Source organism: Lemur catta, chromosome 8, assembly GCF_020740605.2.
Source record: "Lemur catta isolate mLemCat1 chromosome 8, mLemCat1.pri, whole genome shotgun sequence".
In the NCBI taxonomy this organism is placed as follows: Eukaryota; Metazoa; Chordata; class Mammalia; order Primates; family Lemuridae; genus Lemur; species Lemur catta.
Genome location: NC_059135.1, coordinates 10,365,445 through 10,381,137, shown reverse-complemented (window position 1 = coordinate 10,381,137; position 15,693 = coordinate 10,365,445). Strand labels below are relative to the sequence as shown.

Genomic DNA, 15,693 nt, shown 5'->3' with positions numbered 1-15,693 from the left:
AAAATGTTTATTCTTCGATTTTACTATTTTCTTGTGGTGGGGAGAGTAAAGGGTGGGGGAAAAAGGGTAAGAAAACTGAGATATAAACTAAGAAAACTAAGATAAAAACTGCTTGGCTGAAGTTTTATAAAAATCTGACTTGAGTGTTTTTCTCTTCATTTGCTGTGCTTGTGCAAACAGTGTGACACCATCGCCACAACAGGCTCGGGTCTGTCCTCCCCATATGTTACCTGAAGATGGAGCTAATCTTTCCTCTGCTCGTGGCATTTTGTCGCTTATCCAGTCTTCTACTCGTAGGGCTTACCAGCAGATCTTGGATGTGCTGGATGAAAATCGCAGGTGATTAGCCATCAGTGGCTCTTGCCGGCTTTATTGCATATTTTTTGGCTTCTTATTTAGTGGACTGTGGTGTCTTCCTTTTGTTTGCACTTTCTAGTCTCTTTCTAAGATGCAATGGTTTGAAACAGCTTGCTTTGCTTTCTTTTAATTTGAAATTATTGTCCAAAATTCACATTTCACAGGACTACATTAGCTTTCCTTCTGTCAAGGAGAGTAGTTACTAACCACACATAGAAAGTGTAATGACTTTTCTCAGAGGCTTTACTGACCTAGTCTAAGTACTTGAGTTCATTTGGGGATATGCTGAGGGATACTGCTGGATTGAGTGTGGGATGTTGGACTGAAGCATAGTAGTTTTCTTTAGTAGGCCTTTATACTAGTTTTCTTTAGGAAGTCTTTTGATTTAATCATTTATGGCGCTGACATGATTGGATTAACTGAGCAGATCTGAGAGGGTGATGTCAGTGTAGCTGCCAGGACATTTTTTCCCCTTTCTTCCTTAACTGTGGATTTCTAGGCCTGTATTTAAAATCCCAGGTGCTATTCTCTTTTTGATAATACTGGTATTTTTCAGTATTGATAACTTATCTCACTTTTGAACATCTCCAAGTAAAATCATTAGTTGTATACTTAGACTTATTCATATAAATAATTTTTTGCAATTATTTTGAGTACCTTTTGTCCTTTGTTACTACATAGTGTTCTAAAAAGGAGGAAATTTGGGGATCTCTTTTGACATAATGTGGGAAAGGTACATTCAGTGTCAGTTCAACTCTGAACATTTATCTGGTGGCTTCTGAGAGTCAGTGTTTGAATTTTCATTATTGGCCGGGCACGGTGGCTCACGCCTGTAATCCTAGCACTCTGGGAGGCCGAGGCGGGTGGATTACTCGAGGTCAGGAGTTCAAGACCAGCCTCAGCAAGAGCGAGACCCCGTCTCTACTAAAAAAAACAGAAAGAAATTATCTAGCCAACTAAAATATATATATAGAAAAAAATTAGCCGGGCATGGTCGCTCATGCCTGTAGTCCCAGCTACTCGGGAGACTGAGGCAGTAGGATCGCTTAAGCCCAGGAGTTTGAGGTTGCTGTGAGCTAGGCTGACGCCACGGCACTCACTCTAGCCCGGGCAACACAGCGAGACTCTGTCTCAAAAAAAAAAAAAAAAAAAAAGAGTTTTCATTATTAATTTTTTAGATTGTTAATTTTTGCATTTTAAAGAATTCTCAATAAATTAAGCTGGCCCTTCCAATAAATCTTATTTCTTACTATAGGAACTGATTTGTATTCTAGCTTTTTCTGAACAAACTTTTTCTTGTTGAGTGCTTTCAATTCTCACACAGGACCCAGGTATTTCACCATACTTCATGAGCACTTGTCCATACTGCTTACCATTGTTGAATCCATAACCTTTTTAAGCCTTCCCCGGATTTAATCTATGCATTTGGACACAAGGACTCAGAGCTGCACTACACAGAGCTTAAAGAGAAAGCTCATGATGAGGGAGAATTATATATACATGTTTATGTATATATATTTCTTGTCCCCCCACCCCAAGAGTTTAGAGTCCCTTTTATGCTCTTTGAAGCTTAAGAGACAACCTGGGAATATTTGGAAGCTGTAAGAAGCAGCAAGATTCAGAAGAAAAAGCATGGATTCAGGGGATCAGTCAGATTCAATCTTGATTCACCCCACTAAGTAACTGCATGATAGCCTTGAACAAATTGCCTAGCTCTTTTGGGCCTCATTTTTCTCATCTGTTTAAAAAAAAGAGGGAGGTTGATAATACCTAGCTTTCTGGATTCTTTTGAGGAATTTTCTCTACTTCCCCACCTTTATAATGCAGGGATAATGACCTCAAATTCTTTATTTAGTATGGTAGGAGATCTTTCAAAGCGTATTGAATATAAAACATCTGACACTTAAGAACGAATATTTACAAAGCCCTGTTTTTTCCTCCCTCCTTAAAACATTTATTCTGCACCAGATATCCTCTTTAACTTTTTAATTACAATAAATCCTTAGAAGAGGCCAGATTATTAGGTCAGAGTATATCATATCAAATGCTATTACAGTGAAAATAACTGACTAAGAAAGATATTTCTAAATCCTATGCAGCTTAAATAATAGCTAGATGACAAAGTCTCAGTACATTAAAATTATCCACCTCCCACCAACACATACACAGTTCAATGCAGTAATATGGAACTTGTAAAAATACGGATTTTTTTTCTCCATAATGGAAAAAAATTTGCTTCAAGGCCAAGCGTATGAAATCAGAAATCTTACTAGTGTAAACTTTACTTTGTATTTTGTTATTATGAAAAACTGTTTTGAACTCTAAGTGAAATTTTATTTTATTTTTTTATATTGTAATGAATTGGTAACTTTAAAATCCCCTTTCTGGGAAGAAATTATCTTTTCTTATTCACTTAAATAAGATTTCTGAAATTCATGAAGGAGTTATGTTAATAATGCTTTGCACCTGGATCTGTACCATTAGTTGCTACCTTGGAGCCTGGAGGGTTAGATTCTCATCCATCTTATTGATGCTTTCATCATTGAAAGGGGTTTCTTTTTTAAAAGTTGTATTCACATCTCATATGATCTAAATGTTGAACAGGATTTGATCAGAATTTTAAGTGCCCAATCAGTTTTTGTTTCTACTATGTTTAGTAGTGTCCGGCTTTTCAGATATAAGAAATAAGAATGTAGGTGGGAGGATTGCTTGAGGAGTTCGAGACCAACCTGAGCAAGAGGGAGACCCTGTCTCTACTAAAGATAGAAAAAAAATTAGCTGGGTGTGGTGGTGCGCACCTGTAGTCCCAGCTACTTGGGAGGCTGGGGCAGAAGGATCACTTGAGCCCAGGAGTTGGAGGTTGCAGTGAGCTATGATAATGCCACTGCACTCTAGCCTGGGCAAGGGAAAAAAAAAAAAAAAAAAGGAATGTGAAATTTGGATAATGTTCTAGTGCATGATTATAAAATAATGCTGCTTATAAAGTTTTTAAATGCTTTTATGTTCCTTGCTCTGTACATCATTTTTTTTCCTTTCTATTACCTTTGGCTGTTAATGCTAATGCAATATCTTATCTTTTGTCTTGTGCCATCACATAAAGGTATAGGTAATTTAAGCTAGAACTCTTTAGCAGAAAGAAAGACACAAAAGCTTTCTGCTTGTTTTATTGTCATAAAATAATGCATATTCACAGTTGTTTGAGAAAAGAACTATTTTTAGTTTACACATTTAAGGACACTGTCAGGAAGTTTATGTACCATATATTTTTTTTCTTATGAGAATTTAGATGATCTAGTCTAAATCAAGCTCAACATGAAAACCAAGTTAAATCCTAAGTACACATTAGGAGTTTATTTACACAGGTTAGTGCTATATACATTTGGAAAATTAATATATTGAAAATTTACCAAAACATCTGGGATGAGCACCAGGTATGTTCTTTGGTCAGTGACAGTGAGATTTAAAATGCTATTACAGTTTGGTCCTTTGCTGGTTAGGAGATGCCTGTGTCTTCCTACATCTGTCATAGCTATGTATCTCATTCTCCAATGTAAAATATTAATATTTTTAAAAAAGAAGCTAGGCATGGTGGCATGCAGTTTCAGTCCCAGCTACTTGGGGGCTGAGGTAGGAGGAGCTCTTGAAGCCAGGATTTCAAGGCTGCAGTGCACTATGGTGACACTGATGAAGAGCCACTGCACTCCAGTCTGAACAGCATGTGAGACCCATCTCTAATAAAAAACAAAAATAAAAAAGAAACTTAGTTCCTATGTAATAGCATTATTTAAATATCGATAGATGAGTTGTGCTTAAGTTTTATTTTTAGGAGGGGCTTGATTTTTTTTATACAATTTTTCTGTGGCAGATTGTACTAACTTTGAGTGAATAGAATAAGAAACCAGTGTGTGAATAATTTATAATTGGGGCAAGTATCCCTATAAATACATAACTTGGAAGACAGAGAAATGTAAAGTTGCAGTTGATACAATATTTGGAATTTTTCTTTTAAACAAATGTGAATTCCTGGTCCCTCAAACTGTTTATTTATTATAGCAGTTTATATTTTTTGTAGCAAAGAAACACATATTCAGTTAAGTTAGAGCATATAGTTACTCAAAAATGTCAGTATACAAGTTAATGCTGGAACTTGATAGCCTTGGATTTCCTTCTCTTTGCCACTCTACAAAGCACACTGTTGGAAAGGCTTCTTATATGTATTAAATCAGACTTACGGTAGAAAGTGGTACTTGAATGAAGTTTCTAACTTTGCCAAATACCTGTCTAATTTACTTTCATATTATGTGTGTCAATTGCCAGTGTGAGAAGACAAAATGAAATACATTGTGAAAGGTAACTGTATTATTTTCTGGCTCTGCATTATAAAAGGGAAATCTCTGTGGTGGAATGTGTTGAATATGGCAGATCCATTTAAACATATTAGTATGCATTTTTTAAAAAAAGTTTTAGGGAGCATACAACAGTGGCTTCATTTAGTTAACCATTTTCAAATTAGTATGATTTAGGATTGTAGTTAAGTAAGATTTCCTGATACCACAGAGTAAATATGTTAGTAGGATGGGATGAGTTTAAAACCCATCTCAAGCATATGTGATTTCTCAGTGTCCTTTAGTCAACAAAATAAAAGTCAAACATGTCTTTCCCAAAAGCCTCCGAATCCCTTATCCTCTAGGCTTCAGAAATTTCTTTTAAGTACCAGTAGCACCTTTGGGACATATGGAAGCTAAACATTAAAGTTTTCTTATATAAGTTGAGTTGTCAGAAAATAGTGATTTGAATTAAAGTCAGAATTCTACAGCTGTGCCAACTTACAGAAACAAATAGTGCATTTGGCATTTACCATTTGCTGTAACTAAATATTGCCTTGATACATAAATTCAGGCAAAACCAGATCATTTACTTAGAGAATTAGACATTGAAAAAATAGGATTTAATAATTCTTAAAATCCCTATATGGATCCTATAACCCAATATCCTTTTTTTGGTTAGTAAATATTGCCAATTATTTTGGGTGAGGATTGACCAGTGAACGCATGGAGCTTTTGTTTTCTGATTTTGAAAAATAAAATTTATTGGAAAGGTTACTCCTTATCTAAGTAGATAACTGAACTACTTGTTCTCTAGAACCAAAGTATGTACTGAGTGAAATCCCCACACAGTTTTCCGGAGCATCTTAGTCCTCATTTCCAGCAGCACTATATGTCACTCCTGGTTGTCTCAAGATCAGACTCAGATTTTTTATTGCACTTCCTGTCATTTGCTGTAGCATGTCCTCTCATCTTCTCAGCTTCAGAACTGAGGCTTGTATTTTTGCTTTGGAGAGCTGAGAGTTTGAATGAGACTCAGCTACATTGAGACATCACGCACTAATCAGAAGTAATGAGGTGAGAGGGCAGGGATTTTGAGAAACGGAACGTTGTTAAATTTTTAGTTTTTGAGGTAGAGCTGTTGTCAGATGAGCAACCATGACCGTGCAGGTGCAACTAACCAGTTCTTACATGCTTTTAAAGTTGATAGTGATTTTGTTTTTCCAACTAGTCGAGAGGAATTACACTTTTTAAACAGAATTGTCCTCTAAATTTCATAAATTAAGGTATAAGCACCAAAAATAATTATTTTATGTATTGGTGCTGTTTTGTCACATAAATATAGATTCCCTTTGTTTTTTTAATCAACTGTAAAATGTTAAAGTTTTGAAAATCATAAAATGGAGGACATAGGAGACAAAGATTTTTAAAGTATTAGATATTATATTGTATTGAAACATACAATATAATCCTATTTGACATTTATTTGTCTTCTTTTTGCTTTTATTTTATTACCTCTCTGTTTCCTGATTCTGTCTTGTGCCTTCAAAAACCTGCCTTAGACCTGTGTTGCGTGGTGGGTCTGCTGCCGCCACTTCTAATCCTCATCATGACAACGTCAGGTAAATTTTGAGACTTTGTAATTACCAGGGTAAATGGTTGACAAAATTTGTATTTTGTAGAACATAATATATGTAGTAGCCATGCTTTTATGTTATAGCTTGAACTTCTATAGCTTTTCTTGATGAGTACATTCTGCCTCTTTCTAAGAATAATGAGTCTAATTAATCATGACATTTGGCAGAGTAGGAGGAAAAATGTTTAATAATTACGACATGGTATGATGATTTGAGGTATTTTATTTAAATGCAGTTTTAATAGCTTATAGGAGATCATGCTAAGACACCAAAAAATAATCTTAAATTTTGTTGTTATATATATCATTTTTAATTGTTGCCTGGGTTCCGTCCAGCATTTCCTTTTTAGTTGTTAATTATCAGTAATGTCACTTTCAGTGTGTGGATAAACCTGTCTGTAAGGCATCATCTTAAATTGGGAGAAATCAGCATTGACAACCCAACAATTAGGAAAGTTGAACATTTAGAAAGGGAATTTAGTTTTAAGCGTTTTTATCATCTGCTAATTTAAGCCTTTCTCTCTTAATTTTGCCCCTTTCGCACTTTCAGACATGCTTAGCCTGAGTAATTATTTCTTCCTGTCATGGAAAAGGGCATACAGAATGGCATGTACAAATACTTACAGTTCCCAAGTGCCAAAATCCTCATTTAGTTTTCCCACCTTCTGGAAAAACAAAAGCTAAAGCTGATTGGTATTCATAGATACTATTACTGTAATTTTTTCAGAGCCCAGTTTTGTTTAAGTTTATCTATAGCAGTAGATTTAAAACCAGCAGTGTTATTTCTATGATTAGAAGAAGCTGGCACATTTATTTAAGCAGTAGAAAGGAGAAAACATCAGTTTCTCATTAATATGGAATTCATGTTGGAGGAATTAAAAAGTGTGCCTGTAGTGGTCCCTTATCACTCTGCTGACTTGTTTCTTTTTACAATCTTAATTCAGTCTAGTGTAGTTTTCCATTGTATTTTTCTTTAAGTTTGTGATCCTTTTCTTTTGTGAAAGTATTATCAGCCAGTGGTTTCACTTAGCCATTCTTAAAGAGTTTTTAGTTCAGATAACTACAGGTTTTAGTTTAAAACACACTGTGAAGTATTAATAATATATTTTTGTTTTAAATTGAATGACATAGGCAAACTCTTTTGCCATATCCTTAGATTTCTTTGCAAATGAAGATTTCCTTTAAAGATATCTACAACTTTAGTTAATTCTGGATTTAAATTGTGAGTAATCCCTTTCATTTTGTATTTCATTCTTTATGTTCAGTTCAGGCCCTTTTACCTTTGAGTCACTTGCTTCTGTTGTTCCCTCTGCTCCCCCACCCCCAACTCCCCAATTATTCTTTTCTTATGTGAACTCGGGGAAATAGAAGAGTTTTATTTTGAAGTTGAAAAGAGGAATCTTCAACCCTTATTTTTTCCACTAATCATTTAGCAATTCTTTTTTAATGTTCAAAAGAATAATAACTCAGATGTTTGTAAACCCAAAGTTCCACCATCTACTAAGTTAGAAGTTTACTTTTCTAAATAATGAGATTACCCTCAGTATTCCAGGATATTTCCTCTGTTCTCATGAAGACAGGGCAATTAATGAGAAAGCAAGTTAATTTCACCTATAAAAGGAATATTAAGAGATTGTTGTAGATTATCTAGAGTCAGTACATTCTATACATTGTTTAAATTCTGTTTTGCATAATTTAGTAAAGTGTTTTGGATTACTTTTAATAGTATTTGAAACAGAAGAATTTTCTGAATAGATTTGTCTTTAACATGTCCAGATACAAAGTATAATTCTTCATATCCCTTTGTGTGATAATGTGCTTTTTGTAATGGGGGCTTGCTGAAAATGTTAGAATAGATGACCCATGGGCCAACTCTTTGGATTACGTAGGAGTAACTTTTAATTCACTTTGTTTATATTCTGCTCACTCAGAAGTGTTACTATGCTATTTACTGAAATAACCATATAGGGTATAAAATAGATATACAGGTAAGGTGAATTGTGTAGTATATAAATTGTATCTTAATAACTCTATTAATTGAAATAAATTTTAAAACATGGAAATCCAGGCAAAGGAGAAGAATGGCATTTTTTGTTTTTCAGAAGTTTATTGTCATTTGTTTAAAAATCAATGCCCCTTTAGAAGTAACTGCATTTAAACAAAAAGTACCTTTTTATGTGCTGTCTCTGGATTTTGTCATAGTGGTTTTTCAGTATTATTATTTTATACACAGCCTCTTGTTTATTATCGAGCCAATTCTGGATCGAAGTGTAGTGGCAAGACATATTCAGGAGATTTTATAATTGCTTCTGCAGGAGAATTCAGGAGAGAGTAAGTAATTGGAAATAAGAAGTAAAGAGTAGAAATGGCAAGGCAAAGGGCAATGAGAAGAGGAGGAGAAATAAAACATGATGGGTTTTGTTGAGTTTTTCTTTTTTTTTTTAGTCTACTTTGTATTCCCTTCCAGTGAGTCTCTGCCTATAGAACTACATATGGATATAGTTTGTATAAGAATTGTATTTAGTTATATCTTAGAGTGACAGCTCTCAAACCTTTTCAGCCAGGGATCTTCTTTAGTGTTGCCAGTCCCTCTGGCTTGAAAAGTATCTATTTGTATCATTAGTCAGGGTTTTTTCTCGTTCTCCAAGTTTCAGTACAGTTTTCCAATATTGTGTATAGTTCTCCTGTTAAGCTTTTTCTTTCCTGTATTAGTATCAAACCAGGTGCTAAAATATTTTGGTAATTTACATTGTTTTAAATACCAGTCTTCTGAATACTTACTTGAATGTTACACATTATATGACTTGCCAGTTACTCTTAGTTCTATTTAAATACTCACTTGTACTTTTATCTCTTATTTGCTAGGTATGGCATTTCAGGTATAGATGCAACAATTGAAGGAACGTCAGATGACATGACTGTAGTAGATGCGGCTTCATTAAGACGACAGGTATTTAATGTACCAAATAAGATACAATCCTAAATGATACATAATATTTTAAAGTGATAGTTCCCAACATTTTATCATTTTCTTTCCGGTGGACACTATGGATAGGAATATATTATCTATCAACCTATTTAGTAAGCCATAATTTATTTTCTTATTTTGATTCAAGATATAGTAAACTACCATTTACATGTTTTGATCACCATAAAACAGTATTACCAAAATAGACTGATATAATTCTGGCTGATAAAAAAATCTTGATATTTTAGTAAACTAGTACAGCTATAAATTGCTTGTTTGGCTTTTGATGTGTAGAGTAATCACTTTGGGGACCTTTGTTACTATGTTTAATAACTCTATTTTGGAAACCACTGCTTTCAGTTTGCACAGGATCTCTACATACATATTTCTTGTATTCTGTGATAAGTGCTGTTTTGGGCCTGCAGTTTTGCTTATGCGTATTTTTAATTTGTACTTCGACAGAGTCTAGAATCACACAGACATACACACATGTGGGGAAGGCATATTTGGTGTTCTCACTGTGTCTGTGCCAAGTAGATGTAGAGGGAAATTGGATGAAATAAAGTATTTTTAAGTAAAAATCAGTAAGGGAGCATGAGCTTAGGCAGCAGTTGTTCAGCTCAGGGCTATTCACAGTCAAGACCAAGAGAGCTGAGGATGGTGCTGTCAGCCAGCAGTATTTCTAGCACCTGGGGAATTGGCCTTTGAGACCTGAAGGGTCTGGGTGACTTATCATAAGACCCACTATAATAGGTTATTTTATGGGACCCTCTCAGTAACTCAGAGAGGTGGACAGAGAAGGCAGTTATACCAGGTTAAAGATGAATAACTGAGAGGCTGAGTGACAAGAAGCTCATAGAAGAGGCATAGAAAGGGGCAGGAGTCCTGTGTTCTTCCTGCTGTGGTAAGCCCGCCTAGATGTGTGCTTATTCTTTCCTACCAGAATAGCAGTGTGTGTTTAACAGTTTTCCCCTCCCTGTCTGATCGAGCAAGGAGGAAATAGACCCTTTCTCACTCAGAAATTTGAAGAAGGGAAAGGGGTGAATTTAAGCTGTCATGAATAACATTTTTTTCTATATGTAGTTGTGTTTATTTTGCTACAAATGATGAAACTTTACATGTTTGTAATAATTCTTTTGACAAATTATACTATTTTATAAGAATCCAGTTACTCTATGCATTAAAGCTTCTGTTTTGTATTTTTTTGTTTTTGTTTGTTTTTCACTTAGATAATCAAACTAAATAGACGTCTACAACTTCTAGAAGAGGAGAACAAAGAACGTGCTAAAAGAGAAATGGTCATGTATTCAATTACTGTAGCATTCTGGCTGCTTAATAGCTGGCTCTGGTTTCGCCGCTAAAGGTAACCTTAGCTCACAAAAATATTGTCTCAACAGCGGAAATATAAAAGATTTGCAAACTTCTTTGTTTCTGTCTTTGCATTGTATGCCGTTTTATAGTCCATGCCCTGAAAATGTATTTCTTCCAGAAAATGGGGGGGAAGGACCTATATTTGTAGAAGTAAAGGTATGTTCTGTCACTCAGCTGTATTCACTTTTAACCAGTTCTGCAGTAATTCCTACTTCAGATTCTCCTTTTGCATGTTTTGTAAATAGGCTCTAGGTTTTTCTGTTTGTTTGTTTTTTAAGAAATTGAGTTTTTGCTTCATCAGTCTGCACAACTAATTCTGAATGGGCGAGAGTGTATAGAGAATGGATTTAGAAAAATATCTGTAAAAGAAAAACAATATTGTTTTGTTTCTCAAGCACTATTAGATTAAACAGTTTTGTTAATAGACATGTTTGCATCCGTATTTCAACATTAACACTTTTGAAGTCTTGGTCTGGTGCCAGATTTAAGAAAATTAAACCACCTAATGTTTCATGATTGCCTTCATTAAGCACCTGTACAGATTAAATTAAAATAATTTCTAACATTTCAGCAGTTTATCTAACATGTGTGCAGAATTTTCATTCTTATTTTCATTTTAGTTTTGCGGATGGTTTTCTATAAAGTACATTTTTACTAAGTCCATGTGTGAATGATTTAAAGAAACTACAGAATAAGGTACAAATGTAGTGTATTTAATAAACTGTCAACCAAAGCAATATTTGTCTATTGAAAGATTTTATTTCATCCTATCATGTGATGAGCTAAATTTCATATCATATTACCTTACATGAGTCTTTCTGTCTCAGGAGGAAGTAAAGTAATGAATGCAGTTAGCAAGAGCCTACTGTACTTCCTTTTCGATCTTCATCCTGGTAGTGGTGGGCACTGGTTGCATTGTAGGTGTTTTTCAAATTGATAGTATCTATAAAGTGGTTCAGATTAAAATACTTTGATTTGGATATACTTTTCCATTGTTGTATTTACTTGCTAATTATACTAAATCTCAGGAGAATTAAACTCACCAATGAAACCAAGTCCTGGGAACCTTTAGTTCTCAAAATTTTTATTTTCCCTTTTGTGGTTTAGAAATGGGTAGAATTAAGTTAGATGCAATATTCTCCACACATCTTCATTATCTTTCTTCCAAGGCACTGAGTTGTGGGAAAGGCAGTTGAGAAAATTCTTCAGGTACTCAGATATAGGTAGATTCAATGCTTCTTTTCTTGCTTATCCCTCATGCCTCCAAAAACTATTAGGAGGAAGATTCTTCTCTGTACTTAGGTTTATTATGAGTTTGATGACAATTTTTTTTTTTTTTGCCCGTGAATGTCTTGTGACTTTTGGTAATGATGCAATTATATTAATTCTAGCTTTATATATATTACAAGGTAATTTCTGTAAGTGATCCTCCCAGTTGAAACCACAAAAATAATAAAAATGATGGATAAAAGTAGCATGTCTTTTGCTGAACAGGCATGAAAAGGATTTCACAAAGGAAAAAATAAATAAATAAAAGTAGGAATTTGGGGAGAGAAGGGCAAAAGCTCTTTTTTCTCCCTGATGATTCTTACCAAACACTAGAGGCTTGGAGCCTTCTCCCTTGGTGGTCGTGCAAGGGGTAGAAGATAGAATTCCCTCCCTTGGACAGGCACTGACTGTGACAGGAGACTTACGATTGAAGCCAGGGATTGAAGCCAGGACTGCTCCTTTGCTGAAAGGGTGAGTGAGAGCCCTGCTTACCATGCAAAAGGGAACAACAAAGAAACCTGCCTTTCCTGACCTTGTCATATATCTAAAAGTAGAAGAACTTGAATCTCTCTAACTCCAGAATCAAGTTTTCTCTGTTATGCCAGTCTACCTCCCGTAAAAGTTGTTAATCACTATAAAAAATGTTTTAGAATTAAGAGGGACAAATTCATTCCTGATTAGGATAATCAGGAAATACTTCTTAGATTAGAGAGGTATTTTAGTTGAACCTTGAAATATATATAGGATTTCAACAAACAGAGAATGAAGAGAAAGATACCAGGTACAGGGAATAGAGGGAGAAATGGATACAGTTGGGAGCCAACTAAGTATAGCAAATATATTATTGTTATACTACTTTTAGAACTTTTTGGAAGAACTTTCAGAAGTCCCCCCCACACATACACACACACACTTCTACGAATACTTGTTGAAGCATTTGTAGGTTGTTTACACTTTGAGGTACAATAATTTTATGAAACCAGTCTTTCAAAAGTTGGTTTCTATATATGCCACTCTGTAAAAGACAGGATAGCAAAACAATTTGCCATATTAAAATGCTATAAAATAGACAAAACCAAGAATCTACAATCTTCTGAATGCTATCATTCTGGCCTGCAACATACGCTATTTTATTACGCTTTGTGGGTATGCTTGCGGGGGTGGGGGGGGTGGATCTGTGCATGTGTGAAAAAGATGTATCACAGCTGAAGGGGGCTGAGAGGGTCTTTTTTCTCTTGGGGATGCTGAATAAACTGTTGTGCACCTGTGTTTTCACTGCGACCCATTATATGATCAAGTGTGGAATTTCCCACTAGTGTCTTGTTGGTATTCAAAAATTTTTGGATTTCAGAGCATTTTGGATTTTGGATTTCCAGGTTTGGGATACCCACCCTGTATTTGACATTGAAATTTAATTGTTTTCCTGGGCTTCAAGTTCCGAAATGTTTAATTTATCATAAATATTCTTTTACTTGTAATATCATCTCAAAGAGACTTCCATGTGCACACACTGATCTAAGGACCAAGCAGTTACAGAAGATACACCACAAACCCTGCTCTTAAGGAACTGACAGATTAATGGGGAGGGGGGCAGGGTAGTGGTAAGGCTTATTAAAGAATTAGAGGGTTATAGAAACAGAACTTTGAGAAACTTGAGATACATGCTGAAAGACGGGGAGAGGATGGAGCATTTTAGATGGCAGATACAGTAAAAAATACAAGTATAAAGATTCTAAAATGAGATTGAATTTGAGGATACAAGTGAAAGTTAAAAAGCAGTGAGTTTGGCAAATGACTAGGTGCATTTTGTGTATGGGGGGTGGGGGTGTGCACACTCTTATATGTACAGATGTGCATTTGCAAGTTTAGGTACCAGACCCGAGATGGCATGCCCCCAAAGGACAATAACCTCAGGTGGCCCGTAGGCTTTAGACATTTAATCCATGGTAACAGTTTCTGGAAGACTGAAATAGTGAAGAAATAACTTACTAGCTTTTTCAGCTGACTGTGCTACTGCCATCCATCCATCCATCTGCCCTTTCTTTTGCCCTCTGAAATGGGTGGCTTAAGTCTTTCCTGACCCAGTAGAGAACTGGAATCATCTCTCTCCCACTTCCAGCGTGGAGTGAGATTGAGAAAATTATAAGCAACATCACTGACCCTTGTTCATTTGAATACAGTGAGCTGTCACAGTCATTTTACCTGTGTTTTAATTTCATGACTATTAGCAGTTTGACATTCATTTAATAAGCATTGAGTCTTCTCTAAAGCTGGGTCCTGAAGATAGGATTCATTAATTCATTCAACTAAATATTAATACTTATAATGGCCCTACTTTGTCCTAGGCACTATCCTAGGTACTGATTGTACCAGAACTGAATACAGGAAACGTGTCCCTGTACCCAGGGAGCTTATGATCTTATGGGGCACAGTGAAATTTGTGAAGCAAGCACAAATGCAAGTGCCTTTGCCGTGGTGGTAAGTGCTGTAAATGAGAGTGTGCTAAAGGAGAGAGTAAAGGGAAACCTACATTTCAGTAGGCAGTTAGGGATGGCCTCTCAGAAAAAGTGGCATTTGTGCTGAAGTCTGAAGGATGAAGGGGACTCAGCCAGAGATAAGGCAGGGTGGGGCGTGGGGGCTGGGGAGAGGAGAGGCCTTGCTAAGTACCCGACACAGAAAAGGGCTAATGAATAAATGGGTAAGAAGGACATGGTTTCTGTTCTCTTCAAGTTCCATTGTGACAGACGTGCAAAAACACACATTGTGACAGGTATGTTAATAGTGGATTTGGTAAGTGCTAACTTAGTTTATTGGAATCATGCACATTGGGAAGCCTTCCTCAAGTAGGAGATATTTAAGCTAGGCCTTAAGGATACATAAGTATTTGTAGGAGTGTAGGGAGAAGGTCTTTGTATAGCAAATGGGTTCAGAAAAAAAAGCGTATAGTTCTTCAGTGTTACTAATTTATTTGGGCAGCTATAATTCAGGTATTATAAATTATTTCTAGAACCTTAAGCCCAGTGAACATAAAAAAAAATTGAAATAAAATGCAGGAATGATAGCATTCAGAAGATTGTAGATTCTTAGTTTTGTCTATTTTGTAGCATTTTAATATGGCAAATTATTTTGCTATCCTGTCTTTTAAAGATTGGCATATATAGAAACCAACTTCTGAAAGACTGTTTTTTTCTAGGTATTGCTTTTTAATTATTATAATAAAAAAGGTAAACATAGGAAAATAGAAGAGTATAATGAATTACCCCGTACCTGCCACCTAAACATAACAATAAACATTTTTCCATTGCTTTATTTTTTCAGCCATATTTTAAAAACATGACATTTTGCCACTAAACATATAAGTTCACATTTCTAAAACAAATAAATAAGGACATTTCCTTATACATGTTGAGCATCCCTAACATGAAAATCCAAAATACTCCATCTGAAATGCTCCAAAATCTGAAACTTTTTGAGCAACAACATAACACCACAAGTAGAAAATTCCATACCTCCCCTCATGTGACAGGTCAAAATGCACTGAAAACTTTGTTTCATGCACAAAATTATTAAAAATATTGTATGAAATTACCTTCAGGCTACATATATAAGGTATATAGGAAACATAAATGAATTTTGTGCTTAGACTTGGGTTCCTTACTCAAGAAATCTTGTGCATATGCAAATATTCCCAAATCCAAAACCCTGAACACTTCTGGTCCCAATCATTTCAGGTAAGGGATATTCAACTTATATAATCATAAAAACCA

General features: G+C 35.3%; 1 protein-coding gene across 9 annotated transcripts in view; it reads left to right on the top strand.

The window, feature by feature from the left end:
• MFF (mitochondrial fission factor) overlaps positions 1-10,710 on the top strand; it is a 31,736-nt gene extending 21,026 nt beyond the window's left edge. For 6 of the 9 annotated variants that reach the window (XM_045559473.1, XM_045559475.1, XM_045559478.1 and 3 more), the window contains 4 exons: positions 181-339; positions 6,245-6,304; positions 9,184-9,268; positions 10,516-10,710. In XM_045559473.1, the coding sequence (XP_045415429.1) occupies positions 181-339; positions 6,245-6,304; positions 9,184-9,268; positions 10,516-10,647 (436 nt within the window). In that variant the 3' untranslated portion in view covers positions 10,648-10,710. The remainder of the gene's footprint in view (positions 1-180; positions 340-6,244; positions 6,305-9,183; positions 9,269-10,515) is intronic. The other 3 variants (XM_045559480.1, XM_045559479.1, XM_045559481.1) reach the window with 2 other exon arrangements.
• The last annotated feature ends 4,983 nt before the right edge of the window (positions 10,711-15,693 follow it).